This window comes from Polypterus senegalus, chromosome 15 (assembly GCF_016835505.1).
Source record: "Polypterus senegalus isolate Bchr_013 chromosome 15, ASM1683550v1, whole genome shotgun sequence".
NCBI classification, from domain to species: domain Eukaryota; kingdom Metazoa; phylum Chordata; class Cladistia; order Polypteriformes; family Polypteridae; genus Polypterus; species Polypterus senegalus.
The window spans coordinates 78,924,002-78,939,759 of record NC_053168.1 but is presented as its reverse complement, the minus strand read 5'-3'; the positions used below and the strand labels follow the sequence as shown (position 1 = coordinate 78,939,759).

Here is a 15,758-nt window from a genome sequence, read left to right as displayed (position 1 = left end):
TAAGTCTTTTAAAATATTTCAACTTTCGAAGCAGTTAACTAAGCCTGCAAGTAAACCTGAATACCATGCATACACTTTCAAACTTAATGTGAATTAATCTGCCATCTTTCTAAGGAAATAAACAAAAATGTAGTAGTCTAGTGGTGTTGCTATAAAGAAGTTGCAATATCATATAAATCTAATTAATTCAAAATCTGTCTCATCATTTTTTGTGCTGCAGTAATTAACAGAGAAAGAAAGAAAGAGATGGACATCATTTTTATTTATGAGAATATTGTGAGGAGTTAGGCATAGAATTTCTTTTAAGGTATGAAAAAAGCTTCAAACCAAGGAACTGACAACTCAGTCCATTTCTTCCAAAAGTAGAAGACAGTAAAAGTACATGATGCTACTATAAGGATGTAAGCATCAGATTTGTAAAACAGTTACATTTATGTCTACTTGGTTAGAGAAATAAAATGTCACCTATAAAAAAACTGCCTGATATGCTAGTACAACAATCAAATTACATTTGAAACTTAGGCACTGATGCATCCAGCTACAAGTAACTACGCACTTGGGATGAAAGGCGATCTCGTATGTATTGAAAATATAAAGTGGGATGCCTAAACCATTTTCAGAAATAGTTGAGTTTCACAAAAGTAAATTACATTTTTGCATCAACGATTTTGATACACATTTAAGTAAGGCACAATTGTAAGCCACAAGGTGAGATGGATTTTTTTTTTTTTTTATAAAAGCTAAAAAATGCAGCTTTACTTCAGAAAAAAAGTGTGTGGGGCAAATGAAAGCAAGCTATGATTGTGATGAAATGCATTTCACTTCAAAAATTACAAATCTATTTTTTAAAATTTTAATGAAAAAAACTGATCTTAAGTGTATTTGACCTTGCCTGTATTCAACTTCAAGTTTGTTTAGCATTTCAAGTATAATCTTTGTCACTCACAATAGAAAGCCATGTTAGCAAAGTCTCTTCAATGGACAAATTTACTAGAGCATATAGGGTGTATATTGGAACTAACAATGAATAAAAACCACTAAAGAGAAATACATATTGTGACGGGCGGCCACAGCCATCACCCGGCCAGTACGTCAGATGGATGGAAGGACTGGGGGAGAGAGCATCTACAAGGCACTACCTTCTCCGGGATGCTACAGGGCAGCCCTTCTGGGTGGCTGTGGCACCACGAATTCCTGCAGGGCATTCTGGGAGTTGGAGTTTGGCACAGCCCTATTGGGTTCTATGGGAGCCACCAGGAGAAGCTATAGAACCCTATTTTGGGTTTCCATCACACCTGGGAGTAGTTCCAGTTAACCCTGAAGAGCCACCTAAAGCACTCCCAGGTGTAACATAAAAGGAGCTGTTTCACTCCATTCTGGGAGCCAGAGTCGGGAGGAAGAGGGATGAAGCTTGCTGTAGATTGTGCTGCTGGGTGCTTTGTACTACACTGTTAAGGGAAGTGAGGGAGAAGAGCTTCCCCACTATAAATAAACACGTGTACTGCTGAACTTGTGGGCTCTGTGGCTGTTGTGTCTGGGGTTTGGGGAGCTCTATGCCCCTTGGGTTCCACAATACAGTAATCCCTCCTCGATCGCGGGGGTTGCGTTCCAGAACCCCCCGCGATAGATGAAAATCCGCGAAGTAGAAACCATATGTTTGTATAGTTATTTTTATATATTTTAAACCCTTATAAACTCTCCCACACTGTTAACATTATTAGAGCCCCCTGGACATGAAATAACACCCTTTAGCCAAAAGTTTAAACTGTGCTCCATGACAGAGATGACAGTTCTTTCTCACAATTAAAAGAATGCAAATATATCTTCTCTTCAAAGGAGTGTCTGCATGAGGAGCAGAGAATTTCAGAGAGAGGGAGAGCGCTCGCAAAGAAAAGCAAACAATCAAAAAATCAATACGTGTGCTTTTAAGTTTGCCGAAGTACCGCAATAAAGCAGCATTTTTCAGAGGAGCGTCAGTATCTTCTAAGCAAACAGCCTCTGTGCAAAGAGCCCCTCTGCTCACATCTCCTCCGTCAGGCACAGAGAACGTCCGAGAGAGAGAGCGAGATTAAAGCAAGTAATCAAAAAATCAGTATGTGTGCTTTTGTGCTTTTAAATATGCCGAAGCACTGCAATAAAGTGGCATTTTTTAGAGGAGCGTCAGTATCTTTTAAGCAAACAGCCTCTGTCAGGCACAGAGAATGTCAGAGAGGGTGAGAGAGAGGCAGAGACAAGCAAACAATCAAGCACCGTGCGAGAAGCATATCTTATAGCATTGAGGAGTTTTAGTTAATATGTAATACATGCTCTGATTGGGTAGCTTCTAAGCCATCCGCCAATAGCGTCCCTTGTATGAAATCAACTGGGCAAACAAACTGAGGAAGCATGTACCATAAATTAAAAGACCCATTGTCCACAGAAATCCGCGAACCAGCGAAAAATCCGTGATATATATTTAGATATGCTTACATTTAAAATCCGCGATAGAGTGAAGCCGCGAAAGTCAAAGCGTGATATAGCGAGGGATTACTGTAAATATAAAATACTGTATATCTGAACATCTATTTCAGTTGCTTATTTTTGTCAAATAAAAAACTTACAGTAGATGAAGATGAGTAAAAAAAAAACTAAAATGAGTACTAAAGTTCTCCTCGACTTTGATTAGTCATCTCAGTTCCTAACTTTAGTTCTGCTTCCTAACCCTTTGCAATTACAAGAACATAGGTGCCACCTACAAGTCATTGCAAAGAGGCCAAGGGCTTTAATATGAATCTGATTCAGCCATGATGAACTGCTGTACCTCTACCATCTTCCTAGAACAACCAAACACAACATAAACTGCTCAAAAAAATTAAAGGAACACTTTGAAAACACATCAGATCTCAATGGGAAAAAGAAATCCTCCTGGATATCTATACTGATATAGACTGGGTAATGTGTTAGGAACGAAAGGATGCCACATCGTTTGATGGAAATGAAAATGATCAACCTACAGAGCCCTGAATTCAAAGACACCCCAAAAATCAGAGTGAAAAAATTATGTGGCAGGCTAGTCCATTTTGCCAAAATTTAATTGCAGCAACTCAAAATTGTACGCAGCACTTTGTATGGCCCCTGTGTTCTTGTATACATGCCTGACAACATCGGTGCATGCTTCTAATGAGATGACAGATGGAGTTGTGGGGGATCTCCTCCCAGATCTGGACCAGGGCAACACTGAGCTCCTGGACAGTCTGAGGTGCAACCTGGTGGCATTGGATGGACCAAAACATAATGTCCCAGAGGTGTTCTATTGGATTTAGGTCAGGAAAGTGTGGTGGCCAGTCAATGGTATCAATTCCTTCATCCTCCAGGAACTGCCTGCATACTCTCACCACATGAGGCCAGGAATTGTCGTGCACCAGGAGCCACTGTACCAGCATAGGGTCTGACAATGGGTCCAAGGATTTCATCCTGATACCTAATGGCAGCCAAGATGCCTTTGTCAAGCCTGTAGCAGTCTGTGTGACCCTCCATGGATATGCCTCCCCAGACAATCATTAACCCACCACCAAACTGCTCATGCTGAATGATGTTACAGGCAGCATAATGTTCTCCATGGCTTCTCCAGACCCTTTCACTTCTGTCACGTGCTCAGGGTGAACCTGCTCTCATCAGTAAAAAGCACAGGGCACCAGTGGTGCATCTGCCAATTCTGGTATTCTATGGCGAATGCCAATCGAGCTGCATGCTGCTGGGCAGTGAGCTCAGGGCCCATTAGAGGACATGGGGCACTTGGGTCACCCTCATGAAGTCTTTCTGGTTGTTTGGTCAGAGACATTCACACCAGTGGCCTGCTGGAGGTCATTTTGTAGGGCTCTGGCAGTGCTCATCCTGTTCCTCCTTGCCCAAAGGAGCAGATACTGGTCCTGCTGATGGGTTATGGACCTTCTATGGCCCTCTCCAGCTCTCCTAGAGTAACTGCTTGTCTCCTAGAATCTCCTCCATGCCCTTGAGACTGTGCAGGGAGACACAGCAAACCTTCTGGCAATGACACGTATTGATGTGCCATCCTGGAGAAGTTGGACTACCTGTGCAACCTCTGTAGGGTCCAGGTATCGCCTCATGCTACCAGTAGTGACACTGACTGTAGCCAAATGCAAAACTAGTGAAGAAACAGTCAGAAAAGATGAGGAGGGAAAAATGTCAGTGGCCTCCACCTGTTAAACCATTCCTGTTTTGGGGGTCATCTCATTGTTGCCCCTCTAGTGCATCTGTTGTTAATTTCATTAACACCACAGCAGCTGAAACTGATTAACAACCCCCTCTGCTACTTAACTGACCAGATTAATATCCCATAAATTTCATTGACTTTATGCTATACTCTGATTAAAAAGTGTTCCTTTAATTCTTTTGAGCAGTATATTACAACAGTCATTAATCAGGCCACTAATGCTATAATTATCTTTTTAGGGAAGAGATTAGACTTCCAATGCTACTTATAAATTAAAAATATTAAAATAAACAAACTGTGTCACTGTTTTTCCGATACCCCAGTCCGGGTACTTCTTAAAATATAAAAAATCCAAAGACTTATTGTTTTTTTTTACCTGTGGAGACCAGTCCAAACAAGTAACAACACGATGCTTTGACCAGTGTTCATCATAGAAAAGACGATTAAAAGATAGATTGGCACCATCTTGGATGTCACTGAAAGATAAAAGAAATTCATTTTAAGAGACACTTTATATTGATTTTTATTTTTGGAATAAAGACAAAGAAAGAAGAAAAGCTTTATCAGTATTAACCAAGATTTTTCAAATGCAAAAAGGTTGAATAATTTTGATTTGAAAGACTAAACAAGAATATAACGTTTAAGTTAAATAAAGTTCACATAGGAAAATATGTACCTATACTTTGAGACTACATTGTTTGATACTGTTATGTCAACCGTAAGAAAACGATTATATAATATCAAATGTAAATGATTTAACTTTAGCAGATATTGTTATTTGCCTGAAACTGTAACGGTTTTCAAACATACTGCTTTATACAGATGTGGACAAATCTGTTGACACCTACCTTTAAAAAAGAATTTCCTGTGAAATAACTTGAAACTGACAAAAGTAATTGCCATTCATTATTGTTCATTCTGTATTTAACAAAAATCAGACTTTGCTTTAGATCTTAAATTCAAGAGAATATTTCAAATAATTACACAAATGAAAACAGCATGAACAAGAATGATGGGATTCTTAAACTAATATTTTGTTGCATAACCTTCAGAGGCACTCACTGCAAACAAGCAATTCCTGTAGCGTTCAATGAGCTTCGGCCCACTCGTCCTTAGCAAACTGCTCCAGTTGTGTCAGGTTTGAAGGGTACCTTCTCTAGACTGCATGGTTCAGGTCCTTCCACAGATTTTTGACAGGATTCAAATTAGGGCTCACTGAAGGCCGCTTTAGAATAGCCCAATGTTTTGTTTTAATCATCCTTGGATGCTTTTATTTATGTGTTTTAGGTCATTATCCTATTGGAGGATTCATGACCCATGACTGAGACATCTTTCTGACACTGGGCTCTAGAATGTCTTGAAAGTCTTGAGGTTTCATTGTTTCTAATATAAATTTAAGACACCATTTGCCAGGTAGCAAAACAGCTCCAAAACATATTTGAGCCTCATCCATGTTTCACGGTACATATGGTGTTCTTTTCTTGAAAGCTTCATTTTTTTCTCTGTAGACATAAAGATGATATGACTTGCCAAAAAGCTTCAGTTTTGTCTCGTCTGTCCAGAGGACATTCTACCAGAAGCATTATGACTTGTCAATATGCATTTTAGCAAATTCCAGTCTGGCTTTTTTATGTTTTTGTTTCAACAATGGAGTACTCCTGGATCTTGTTTCACTTAGCCCACTGCCACTCAAAAGCAAACAGACATACGATCACTGTAATCCAATTATTCCTTTTCTAGAGGTACCAACAAATGTGTCCAGTCCATTTTACAATATCTTTGTAGAATATGCAATATTTGATATTTTTTCATACTTACTTTGCTTTACTCGATGACATATCAAAGCCATGTCGGTTTTACATGAGACAACTGCTTTTCATTCAATCACTTCTTAGGAAGCATATAGCACTTTTCAATGAGCTGTAAAGTTACCAAGAAATATGTCCATATCTGTATATTGTAGTTCGGTACCCACATTTTCTTAATGTACTGCAAATGGCATAAATTCAGTTTGTTAGTTGATTAATTAAATGGAAAAGGCTTTTGTCATATGCAAAAACAAAACAATGGCAGTCAAGAGAAAGACCTTATTGTCTCTCATTCTCTTTTGGCTCTCAATGGGTTGCTTCAGCTCCTCTCCCTTTCTCTCTTTTAACTATTTTTGTAGGTTACTTCAGTGGGGATGTTATGCTTTTGACTTGCTGAAACTTTTTCTAAAGGGCAGCATAAACATCTGGATTCAGTTAGGCTATTTATTACAAAGTCTATACTCTACCCCTGAAATGCTTTGACAATATACAAAATTTTAATTTTGAATTACAGCTTAATTTTTTGACAGGGTTAATTTATAATATAACTAGCAAAATACCCACGCTTTGCAGAGGAGAAGTAGTGTGTTAAAGAAGTAATGAAAAATAACTTACTTACAAAAGTTGGGCAGGTTTCATTTCAAAATTCTACGCATAATGGTCATAACTGGAACCTATTTTTTCGTCCATATACTATAATAGACTTCTGCTATCTATTCATTCCTAAATAATTAAATGGGCAGGCTATTTCATATCAGTGCAATACGCTGCTTGTTAAAACGGATGACTCCTGCTCTTACGTGCACTTAGTGCTGCATGGGTATTATGAACTATCGTATCTGTTCAAGTTCTATTTAAATTTTAAATATAAGTAATTTTTATTTAGTCGACAGAAATATGTTTGGTAGGAATGTAAGTTAAATTTAGTCATCATTGCATAGCTTTATCTTCACCAAAGACTAAATTCAACTTACATTCCTACCAAAGATATTTCTGTCGACTAAATAGAACCTACTTATATCAAACAGAACTTGAAAAGATATATTTTTTCGAATCTGATCGCACATTTTAGATCGACTTGACGTGCACTACATCGAGCCCGCGTGCTGTTGTGTTCTCGCCTGCCTGCCTCAATAAGTCACCATCGCTTCGCTCTTACTTTTTTACTGTTCATTTAATCATGGCTAGTCGCGAAAAAATGAGAAAATGGAAGGAGGATTACAGTGAGTATGGCTTTACCGAAACAATTATTGATGGCGAATAAAGTGTCCATTATTCATAAAGCTTCAATTGGTGATCTGTTTTTCTGCGTTAACCTCATATTTTTTCATACTTCTTCTCAAACCAAGGGGGTTCGAAATCAGGATCGTCCGTCACAGGGGGTGCGAGTGTAAAATGAATCGGAACGCGCTGATATATATGTATGTGTGTGTGTATATATAATATATGTGTGTATATTTTATATATATATATATATTGTCACGCACGCGCGAGTAGGAGACCACGGATGGATTTCAACGCACCTGGGAACACATTCGCCGGCAGGGAATGGTGGGGTACTAACTTTCTCCCTCTGCTTCCTCATAGGAAAAAGGACCCTCTGCCACCATAAGCCAGGTTTTGACCGCAGTACGGTACTTCCGCCCTTCCTCCGCCATCTTGTCCTGACATCATCAATCCCATCCTCCCTCACGGTCCTTCCCAGCATCCCTCCACTTCCGGCTCCTCCCTAATAAAATGACTGCCGACGGCATGCTACGGCGTCGCACATATGAATAGTTTTGTTTATGTTTTGACCTTATATTTTGAATATATATTGTGGATTCTCGACAATATACAGGGCCGGAAAACCCCAAACCTTTTTGCTGTCTTCTCATCAGTCTTTTACAATATATATATATTTGAAATACTTTTACTGTCAAATAATGCAAAGAGTATGCAGCACGTGTTTCACCCTAATTCTGGGCTCATCAGGCCTACACACTCACTGCACCCCCTCTCGGGAATCAAACCAAGGATGTCAACGCTAGAGACGAAGCCTCTTGTGTTGTGTCACGGCATGTGGTTCATTTATTTGACAGTATGTAGATCGGGGTATATATATATACAGTCGACCCTTGATATATGACTGGCCTGACATGCGAACAACTTGATTTACGACCAAAATTTTTGTTTTGATTTACGACCAACATCTTGCGTTACGACCCGAATGCGGTCACATGTATCCGCTTGTGCGATTGTATACGACCCAAATGCGGTCACGTGTATCCGCTTGTGCGATTGTAAACAAACGGCCGAGAGCATTCGTAAGCGTCAGTCGGAGCCCAGATACATGTGTTTGTGGACGTAATTTTGGTCAGTGCAGTGATTTATCTATATACAGTATATAATTCACTAAGACCATGGCAAGCAAGACGCTTAATTGCTAAGGAAGGAAGAGAAGGTAACAAAGGTAAAGAAAGTGATTGTTAAGAGATGTTAGCTAGTGGGCTGGCACAGCACATGATGATGTCATCAGGCTGAGTCAGCACCAGCTTGCTTTGGAGTGTATTATTACAGTAGTTTACAACGTGACCAGCTTTGAACTGAGTGCTTGACTACTGTCATTACTAACTTAAGAAACAGCGATCACAATCGAAACGAAGAAGGAAATTGTGCGGAAATATGAGAGTGGTGTTCGTGTGACCGATCTCGCTAATATGTACAGCATGTCGAAATCCACCATCTCGATAATTTTACAAAGAAAAGATTTGCAAAAAGGAGGCTCCTTCTAAACAATAACCACCTTCCATTTCATTCTCCTCCTCCTCTCTTCCTGCAGCCAAAGATGTCAAATTAAATGGTGAGTACAGTATGAAATTGTTGTTTCTGGTAGGCTAGGCACTTTTTATAACTTTTTGGTTAGTACATTAGAAAAATTATGGGTGTTTTGGTAAATTATGCACATTATACAACCCTTTTTTATTATGAAAAGGTTAAGTAAGTGTAGCTGTGGGAGGTTCGGAGCGCATTATGGGTATTTCCAATATTTCTTATGGGAAAAATAGTCTTGTCTTACAACCAACTTGAGTTACAACCAGCCCTCGCGAACGATTTGAGTTCGTAAGTCAAGGGTCCACTGTATATATATATATATATATATATATATATATATATATATATATATATATATATATATATATATATATATATATATGTACAGATATATATTTATAAGATAAGTCCTGTAGCCACAATAAATGCCTTTATTGAATAGACAAACCAGGGGTGAGCAAGTTCCTTTCTACTGCAGCCACAGCCGCGGCACACATAAAAAACATCAATAATACCTCATAAACTTGCAATATTATTTAGGAAAATCGCAACATTTTACTCACCAAAAATTCAGATTATTTGTAAACAAAATCCATCCTCCTATCTTTCCTCAAAAACAGTTTAATTACTCTGTCGTACCGTACGCTTCAGTTCCATCAAAAAGACCCTTTCTATTGCCATCGAAGCAAATGATGAAAGTCGAACCTGCCCTGTCGTATTTATGGCATAAGTTTTAATTCATTTTAGGGCTGAAAATATCAGGTTTTCGTGGTCTTGAAATCTGGTCTGTGTCTGGCAAATAATATTGTCCAGAATCCTGTCATGGAGTTGGCCGTAGTGCGCGCGAGGACCCTCAGAGTGCTTGCGTTGCGTTCAGTGGCCTCGTAGAGTTCCTCATATCGGCTTTTATCCAATCAATGGGTCTGAATACGGTGACGTTGCCGTACGGCTGCTAGAGGGCCCTACTGACACCAACTCAAAATCTGATTGGTTGAAGCAACAGGTTAATCGACATTTATTCTGTGTTAGAGTGCCTGCACAACGGATTGTAAAGGCCTCTCTGCCTGGCAACAAATGATGGCTGAAATGTGATTGGTTAAATGCTTTAATACAAAAATACATGCCTGGAAGCAGCACAACCATCAGAAAAGCTATGAAAGGAAGCCGACAGACTATTTGGAATTATTTAATAAGTATTCATGGACAAAATATAATTAACATCAGTTTGTGATTCAGATATTTTTACTTATGAATATGCTATGCACAGTCCTTGACCCGCGAATATTTACCTTATATGGGCAGGCACTCAATTACATGGGAGGCGTGATGATACAACACACAACTCCGCCTCCCACGGCCATCGAGCTGCAGTCTATTACAGTATATGGACGAAAATAGGTTCCAGTTATGACCATTACATGTAGAATTTCGAAATGAAACCTGCCCAACTTTTGTAAGTAAGCTGTAAGGAATGAGCCTGCCAAATTCCAGCCTTCTACCAACACGGGAAGTTGGAGAATTAGTGATGAGAGAGTCAGTCAGTCAGTCAGTGAGGGCTTTGCCTTTTATTAATATAGATATATTCTCAAACATGCTAAATCCAACTCAAGTGTTGTAATGCATGTCGGCATTTTCCTTCACCACATCGAACCATTCATCAAACATCGAAGCATGCACACTGATCTTGTAGGATCCGCAAAGTGGCTTTCTGTCACATGTAGATAGTAAACAGAGACTCTGACGTCACATTCCAATTTTTAGCATACTGCGCCCCCCGATTTTTTGCTGGTACTGCAACTCGCACACGCGTCGCGTTAATTTCTGAAGACCTGCTCAGAGGACGCATCAAATGAACGCTGAGAACGCGTGGCAGCCATGATGCGGGCGTGTATGCGTTCTGATCGTGAAGTATAAACAAGCCCTAACACACATCCTTACGCAGAGAGAGACCAATGAAGAACTGCCAGGTAAATTAACATCATGCAAGATTTTGCTATTTGGGAGGAAAGTAGTGAGAGAAAAATTCATGGAGCCATGAGGAGAACATTCAAACTCCACCTGAATAATGATTTGGTATTCTATCCATCCATCCATCCATTTTCCAACCTGCTGAATCCGAACACTGGGTCACAGGGGTCTGCTGGAGCCAATCCCAGCCAACACAGGGCACAAGGCAGGAACCAATCCCGTGCAGGGTGCCAACCCACCACAGGACACACACCAAGCCCAATTTAGAATCGCCAATCCACCTAACCTGCATGTCTTTGGACAGTGGGAGGAAACCGGAACGCCCGGAGGAAACCCACGCAGACACGAGGAGAACATACAAACTCCACGCAAGCAAACCCGGGTCTCCTAACTGCAAGGCAGCAGCGCTACCACTGCGCCACCGTGCCGCCCGATTTGGTATTCTAAACCCAGACAATTGATCTGTCAGGCTGCAACAATTATCACGGAGTTAATGTTCTACCCTAATTTATATATGCATCTTTGGATACTGACATCCATCTATTGATGTTTTTAACAGTACTGATTCCTTTATGTTAAATTGTCATGAATGTTATGAAGGCTGTAAATGTAGACGAGTTTATGTTCTCAGTATTAAAAGCACCTAAACCATGACAACTTATTTTAACAGAAGCATATGGTATTTCATATCAACTGTGGCAGACTTATCTTTTTTTCCGAGTTAAAAGACTACTTACTTCTCCTTCTCCTCTAAATCCCGACCACTGTAGTCAAAGAAGATGTCCGAGTCTTCAGCTAGTGCTCTCTCCATAATACGACTTGTGTGATCAAAAAATATGAGAAACTCTTCTGAATGGAGAATTTGCTGTTTCTCTTCTTCAGTCAGCTCCCTTGGGTGAGCTGTAAAAGGACATAGAAACAAAGACAAAAAGCAGGGTCTTTATGATCTGAGAATCGTCAACAGCAAGCTATTTATCTGAACTGAATGCCTCTCTATTCTAACACTATATTTAATTCTTTACATTTGCAAATCTATCCAAGGGCTGAACAAAAAATATATAGCTTTAGTGCTTTTTTTTAGGTGTCATCTTGAATAAATATCTCCATAAAGTATTTAATATTTAACTGAAAAATGTACAGATGGCCATCACTGGTGACATAGTTAATCAGTACTCATAGTACCTTACATGCAATTTGTTCTCTCACAAGTTGGAGTCTGGTAAGCCGAATGGCCAAACAGAAAAGAAGAACCAGGAGATGAAAACATAGTTCGGACATGCAAAAATGGTAAAAACCAGAAAGACTTACTATTATGTGTCAAAACCTATGACACTAGGCAAAACTCAAAGTAAAAAAAAAAACTGTTCTGATCTGTCTTCTGGGTAATATTTGTTTATGGAATAGGATATAAGTGTGGTCAGATTTTAAGCCAAGACCCGTTACCAGTAGCACAATTACCAAGTGTTAAAACTCAATGCAAAATCCAAAAATTTGAAGACAATTTTCAGTACATAGATTTAACACCAACATAAATTAAACACATGCAGTCTCTATTATGTTCGTATTTGCAAAGACAACCTTAAAGTGTCTGATGTTGATCGTTATCCCATTGAAATCGTGATAACATGCTCAGTGCATTTCCTGTTGTCCAGTCCTAGCAATGCAGAACTTAGAACAATATACCTTCAAAATGGGGTCACCCATAGAATCCAAGATGGAATAGCGTAAAGACACAAAAATATTTTAACACCCTCAAAATAAAAAGAAAACACAAACCAAATAGAATAGAATATTATATTTCAATTCAGTACCTTAGGAAATTCCTGATGGAAACCCAGTAGCCGAAATAATTTTAGAAAATAATATAGAAGATATAAAAAAATAAACTTATAAAGTTGCACAAAGTTCAAGACCTTGACTCTAAATGAATAAATGCCAACGTGTGGTTTAGATAGTATCCATAATCTATCAAATCACACGGCCATTTTAAATAACATTTTCCTGGTGACATTATGTGCCATGACTTCCAGGAAACTTGATGATAGCAACCAAACATCTGACCACAAAATGGTGCCACATTGCAAGAAAATATATAAATGTATATATATATCTAATATATATAAAAAAAACTTTGACGAGATGAGACTTTTTAGCCTGGGATGAGACGTGACTTCTTCAGAGAGATAATTTCATGTCCTGCCAGACAAGACTTTGTTCCAAAAGATTCAACCATGCCCGGGGCCAAAATAAAAGACAAAGAGTAGATGACAAAGTAGAACATTGTAAAGAGTTTAAAAACACTGACACGATACACATGCACAGCAGGTTAGAGATAATGGAAGTGCTACAATTCGAAAGTCTCAAAAAATGATAGTAAAGATCGCATTAGCACTAACAAATGGAAATTATTGCTTGGTGAAATAATGGAAGAGCAAAAAGAAATTGAATATATTGTTCGGATTTCAACTTTAAGTCGGAGACTTGTAGATTGTCTAATTCGTGGCTGGCGCGTAACGCAGGCTGGGGGGGTGGTGAGCGAAGTGAGCAGGGGGGTGAAGCCCCGTAGTAATGTAAAATAAAATGATTAGTCATAACACTAATTCAGCTCAAATAAAAGTAATAAAACTGAGGAAGATCAGAAAAAAAGCCCATAAAAATTAACAAAAGAACTACAATCACAAAACAGGTATTAACACGAACTTTGGCTAACTGGATAGATGCAGCAATATTATTTAAATCTCTTCCCAGAAGACCACATTTTGTAACCTTCAATTTTCATTTTTTGTGTAAATATGTAATATTAGTCAATCATATGAAGAATTATCGCCAGTTTTCTCTGTCTAAGGCCATTGCTTATGTCACTTTTCCAGAAAAACCTCACTTACTATTGCCAATCAACTAATCTTGAAAATAATTGTTTTAGGGCTCATTTATATTTCACGCTCAGAACACGTACGCACACACATCATCGCTGCCACGCATTTCCAGCGTTCATTTGACGCGTCCCCTGAGCAGGTCCTCAGAAATTAACACGACGCGTGTGCGAGTTGCAGTACCACCAAAAAGTTGGGGGGCGCAGTGTAATAAAAGTTGGAATGTGACATCAGAGTCTCTGTTTACTATCTACATGAGACAGAAAACCTCTATGAGGATCCTACGGGATCGATGTGCGTGCATCGATGTTTGATGAATGGTTCGATGTGGAGAAGCAAAATGCCGACATACAGATGCATTCGTGGTGCTTTTATATTCAAGCGTCGCACATTCCCCACCGTAATGACACGATACATTTTAAAAGTCTTACATACCATCTTTTGTGCTGTCTTTTTTTTTTTTTGCAACTTTACAACAGCAACATAAAGTACAGCGCTGCATTTGAGCCACAGAGAGAAAAAATTAAGGCCATAATGAAAAGGATTGGATCTAAAATTCCCAGTGTCTAGATTTCAGACACCCAAAATCCTATTATATTAAATAAGTGTGTGAATTCTCTGCAAAAAAAATCTTTATTATTCTTATAATTTAACCACAAAATTCAAATCTGATTTTCATCAAATTCTAATAATTAGTAAAGCTGTGCAGATTGATAAACATGGACTAATTAAGATATAGAAAATGAAATGCAGTAGTAAAATAATCCATGAAGAAAAATGATCAATGTTATTTGCACATGGAAACTAGCTCATTCTATCCATCAACTCATTTTTTAACCTGCAACATTAAATTGTAGGTTTAGGAGAACTTGGAGTCTATCCTGGTAAAGAATGGACCAACCCTGGACAGGACATCAGTCCGCTGCAACACAAACACGCACATCAACACCCACTCAGACAGGGCCACTTTGCTTAAAATTCATGACTGTTATTAAAAAGGAATGACAAAGTGAGGAGTTACACATTATACACATTGACCAACTTCTGCGTGGAGCTAAGAAGCAGCACAGCAATTACTGAACCAGGGTCCTTTAACGGTGGCAAGCATGCCAATAAAGACTTCTTTGAAACCCCAACAATTTTCAATTGAATTGAAGAACTTCCTATGCTATAAAAAAAAAAAATTAAAACACTCTTATAAAACGTGTCATTATTTTAAAAATTAGTAAACACATAAACAAGTTTCATTTCAGCCACTATTGCTACAAACAACCAACACTATTGTTTATATGCTTCTCAGTTACTAATTGTAATAATTCATTAAGTATAATTCACTTTCCTTGGTGACTCAACCATTCACTTTCTAACTCTTTTTGTTTAGTTCATGGTTGATGGACACTACAACTCCTCTCAGCTACACTGGTCATAACAAAGGAAGCAACCCACCTCTATTTGTATTTTTCTTCTGTACTTCAGTTTCCCTTCCCTTTTCTTCAAAAATATGCTTAACAGTTTGGATTTTATGAAAATTGGTACAGTGTGAGTGATTCTAACAAACTAGTGTCATGTTCAGGGCTTTTTGTCCAGCTTACATTATTAAAATTGTTAATATTTTTTTGTTATAATTTGAAGAAATGAGGTTCACTCATTAATAGGAGAGACAAGGTCTTTAACTACAATATGGGGAAGAATCAAAAAGAAACACTTGATAGCAATGAGAAGTGGATTTAGAACCAAGTTCTGATTTGGGTGGTCCTGTTATCAGTTTTTACCATATAGCCATAGCGTTGATTAAATATGCATACTGAATTATTTGTCACAAACGCTACAGTCTATAGCAACAAAGATAACATTTTGTAAAGCACTTTTCAAAGAAATTTGTCCTACAAATCTGAAAAACAATTTTAAACTGAAACGTAAACATAAAGCAAAGCATTATTAACAAAAACTGTCCATCTTAAGCACATTATCATACTATATTTCCCCTTGGGATTAAAAAAGTATTTGTTTATCTGTCTATCTATCTATCTCATCTTCTAGGGACTCCTTATCTTGTTTTCTTCCAACTTAATGAATAACTTG

At 38.4% G+C, this 15,758-nt stretch overlaps 1 protein-coding gene across 8 annotated transcripts in view; it reads right to left on the bottom strand.

Annotated features, from left to right (window-relative positions):
* Positions 1-15,758, bottom strand: part of LOC120515735 (cytoplasmic dynein 1 intermediate chain 1) — a 459,517-nt gene that overhangs the window by 246,538 nt on the left and 197,221 nt on the right. For all 8 annotated transcript variants that reach the window (XM_039737005.1, XM_039737006.1, XM_039737001.1 and 5 more), the window contains 2 exons: positions 11,541-11,703; positions 4,590-4,689 (listed from right to left, as the gene is read on the bottom strand). In XM_039737005.1, the coding sequence (XP_039592939.1) occupies positions 4,590-4,689; positions 11,541-11,703 (263 nt within the window). The remainder of the gene's footprint in view (positions 1-4,589; positions 4,690-11,540; positions 11,704-15,758) is intronic.